At 53.1% G+C, this 3,440-nt stretch overlaps 1 protein-coding gene across 1 annotated transcript in view; it reads left to right on the top strand.

Moving 5' to 3' along the window:
- LOC104277766 overlaps positions 1 to 1,977 on the top strand; it is a 3,924-nt gene extending 1,947 nt beyond the window's left edge. The window contains exons 4-7 of the mRNA XM_009874512.1: positions 592 to 726; positions 1,088 to 1,149; positions 1,419 to 1,676; positions 1,930 to 1,977. Of these exons, the coding sequence (XP_009872814.1) occupies positions 592 to 726; positions 1,088 to 1,149; positions 1,419 to 1,676; positions 1,930 to 1,977 (503 nt within the window). The remainder of the gene's footprint in view (positions 1 to 591; positions 727 to 1,087; positions 1,150 to 1,418; positions 1,677 to 1,929) is intronic.
- Positions 1,978 to 3,440: the final 1,463 nt, after the last annotated feature.

Genomic DNA, 3,440 nt, shown 5'->3' with positions numbered 1-3,440 from the left:
ATGCTGGTGTCTGACCTAAGCATTCACCTCCCGGTGCTTTGCGGGGTCTGGGATAGGTTTTGGGGGCTCTAATCTCAGCCTGCTGCCTCAGGAAAGGGTCAGTCTGGCCGTGCTTTGAGCACATATCATTGCTCTGACTTGGGAGCAAGCTACCCCAAGCACCATCCAGGCACAGGTTTTCCCCCTCTGGCAAATGAGGGATACAGCAGTTTCGTTTAAAACTGCATTCAAGACCTAAGATTAAACCTCAAGCCACTCTAGGCCCGGCGTTAAGCTGCTTTTGACTGGCTGCGGGGAAGGGTGCGGGTGGCCAGCGGGGCAGGCAGAGCCCGTGAGACACCCCCGTCCCTGCCCCTGCCGAAAATCCTGTGAGGGGATTTCTCCGAAGCTTCAGTAGATTTGGGGCAAGTCGCAGCCGCTCGGTTACGGTTCAGAGCGCGCAGCCCCATCGCTCTCCGGCGGGATGCACCAGCCTGGGGTGGGCACAAGCACCACGTGGGTGCAGTCCCTGCTGGGGCTGCTTTACCCCTTTGAGGGGCAACAAAAATAAAACTAATCCTCGCTTCTGAATACGTGCTTTTCTTCCAGCAGATGTGGAGCAGCCAGACGGTTACTACGCACGAGTCTCAGAGGAGATTGGGCTGATCGTGCAGGGCAGCGAGAGCCAGGGGAGCAGAGCACGTGGAGGTGGGGATCCCCCACAGCCGGCCAGCGCCGACAGCGTCGGTGAGTGTTGACCTTGCAAGTGCCTCACTGCTGGCACATGTAGAAAATGTATATGCATGAGACTTGTCCCCTTGCAGAGCCTGCACAGGACCTAAACCCTGCTTCAACCCTGACCCGGGGGCTTACATGGCTATAACAGTCACCTGAAGGATTTGGGGGAGATTTTCAGCAATTGGGGAAAGAGAAATTGAAAGGCAGGAGGCTGTTCCTGCTGGCTAACAAAGCACTTGGCTGGAATGGTTTTCGGAGGGATGGAAGTGGTTAAACGTCGCTCAGGGGCTTTTTCCTGGGGACTAAACGGAGCATGTGGATGTAAGGCTTGGAGAAAGGGCTGCAGATAATGTGGGCTCTCTCTCTGCAGATGAAGCCATCAGGAGAATTGTCGCCCTGCTCCAGAGTGCAGGAGATGAGCTGGACAGGCAGGTGAGAGGAGAGCTGTGGGCAGCTGGATGGGGTCAAGGGAATTTGGACCAAGCTCTGGACTGCTGTAAAATACAGCAACACCTTCCATTTCCCTGGTGCAGGGAAATGATCAGCAAAATCAAGGAAATGGCATCTTTTAATTCCCCGATGGGGTGTGAGCGTGTCTGTCTGTCTGTTCTGCCTCAGCTGGTGCGGAGTGGAGGCATCAGTGCAAGGATGACACATCAAGTCAGTCGCTTGTAACGTGTACTCACTTGCTTCTTAACCAGGTGAAGGAAGATGCGCGGCTACGGATGTTCTTCAGAGACATGTCCTACAGCTCTTTCAAGAACTTGGCTGATGCCTACGTCAACAGGGAAATGACGGCCAGCAGACTCGACGTCAACCCCCAGGAGATCCAGTTTGCCTTCACAGTGCACCTCACCGCCAAGGTGGCCGGGATCTGCAGCCAGGCAGTGAACAGGATCATGGGCTTCGGCACCCGCTACCTGGAAGATTCCTTCGCGCCCTATGGCAAAATCCTCCAGGTAGGGAGAAGGATTGAGCTTCCAGCAGCGATTTAGGGCAAGTGGTATAATTTGGGGGTGATTGGCAGACCTGGGTGGGGCAGCAGTCGTGTTGGGGGCTGTGATCAGGCTCATATAGTTCACGGCGTTGCTGCATCCCCTCTGGCAACTGCATCTTTCCCCGGAGAGAGTTTCCTCCTGAATCCATCCAGAGGAGCAAGAGCACCAGCTCAGTTTGGCAAAGGGACCTCACAGGTGTTTTCTTCTGTCTCAGCAGAACGGCGAGAAGTTCAGCACAGACGACTGTGAGGGCCCCGACTGACGTCGGCAGGTCCAAGGGACTTGTGGTGAACCCAAGGACAGAGATTTACTGAAGCGGGGGGACAGTCCCTGTTGGTGACTTGCATGTGGGGTGATTTTTCTGAGCCATGGATTTAAAAACCTTCTAAGGAAAACCACAGTGACAGCCACAGTAGTATGAAATGCTTAAACCCCAGCTGGCTTGGGGGCAAAGAGTCTAAATCAAGTAAAGCCCAAATTTCACCATTATTTGCGTTTTACCTCTTGCCAAGTGCACTTGTGGAGCCTCACGGTTTGTTCGTATTTGTGTTTGTGTATTTATTTACCTGCTTTTCTATACTTATCTGTGAACGTACAAGATAATTTTTGTAGCTTCTGCTGTCAGCCAACTGTCAGGTTCAAGGAAAAAAACCCCCAAACTCAAATAAATTGCTCCTGAAATTGTTTGTCCAGTGGCTGATGCGTTTGGCCATTACACGTGGAATAACGTTTGCTTTGCTGGAGTTGTTGTGGGCTGCTCCTTTCGAGCCAGGTGCCAAGTGGCACAAAGGGAATCTTACAGCAGATCCACGGTGCAGTCCTGCCATTTTTGACTATTTATAGCAAAAGGAGATTTATTAGCCAAAGCAGCTTGATCTTACACCAAGAGCTGGGTAAAGCTTGTTCCCGCGTGGTGCAGGAGCTGCCCTCGCTGTCGCTGCCTCGAGGACTGAGGGGATTTACTACTGCTGGGGTCTCACCTCCGAGGTCTAAGAAGATGTGAAATGTCAAAGTGATTAAACCCTAATCTCTGGGAATGTTTCCAGCTAATCTTTGCCCAGACCCCTAAGTAGGGCCATGGATTAAGGCAACTCGGGGCCAAGGGGGGTTGCCAGCTCTCAGCGTGGTGGCATCGGCAGGAGCATCTCCCTTGCCAGGGTTGGACCCAGCCTGGGGTGCAGGGGACAAAATTGGGGGGTTTGCAGTGGGTGAGAGGTAGGATGATCCAGTAGGTTGCAGGTGATGATGGTGACAAACAAACCTGCGGGTCTGAGTCAGTGACGCGGAGGGGGTGACAGTCCCCACAGGGGACCAGTGACAGCACCTCCTCTCCTGGACGATTTGATCTTTTCAGTCCTCATAAAACAAAGTAAAAAAAATGGGGAAGCAGAGTTCTCATAAGAAGGAAGCAGCTCTTCCCCACCCAGCCTGACATCCCCCTGCTTGTGAAGCCTTTAAGGAAACATTTGATAGAGCCGCAGAGGGTTGAGTCTCCAGCTGTCAAAAAGTCCCGAGGAGGGGGACACCTTGCAGGGACTCCGTCTGACTTAGCCCAGGGTTAATCAGGACTGGGAAAAACATCAAACCCCATTGCTAGGTCCTGCCTAGCAATGCCAACAACAAGCAGTGCCAGCACCGTGTTTCCTTTTGGCTGGGAACCAAGATGGGAGGCTTCTATTGCAGGAGAAACCGAAACTGCTCGTGCCTGTTTGCAGGGGTGATGCT

Source organism: Apaloderma vittatum, unplaced genomic scaffold (assembly GCF_000703405.1).
Source record: "Apaloderma vittatum isolate BGI_N311 unplaced genomic scaffold, ASM70340v1 scaffold30738, whole genome shotgun sequence".
NCBI classification, from domain to species: domain Eukaryota; kingdom Metazoa; phylum Chordata; class Aves; order Trogoniformes; family Trogonidae; genus Apaloderma; species Apaloderma vittatum.
This window is presented reverse-complemented; position numbering and strand designations above follow the sequence as displayed.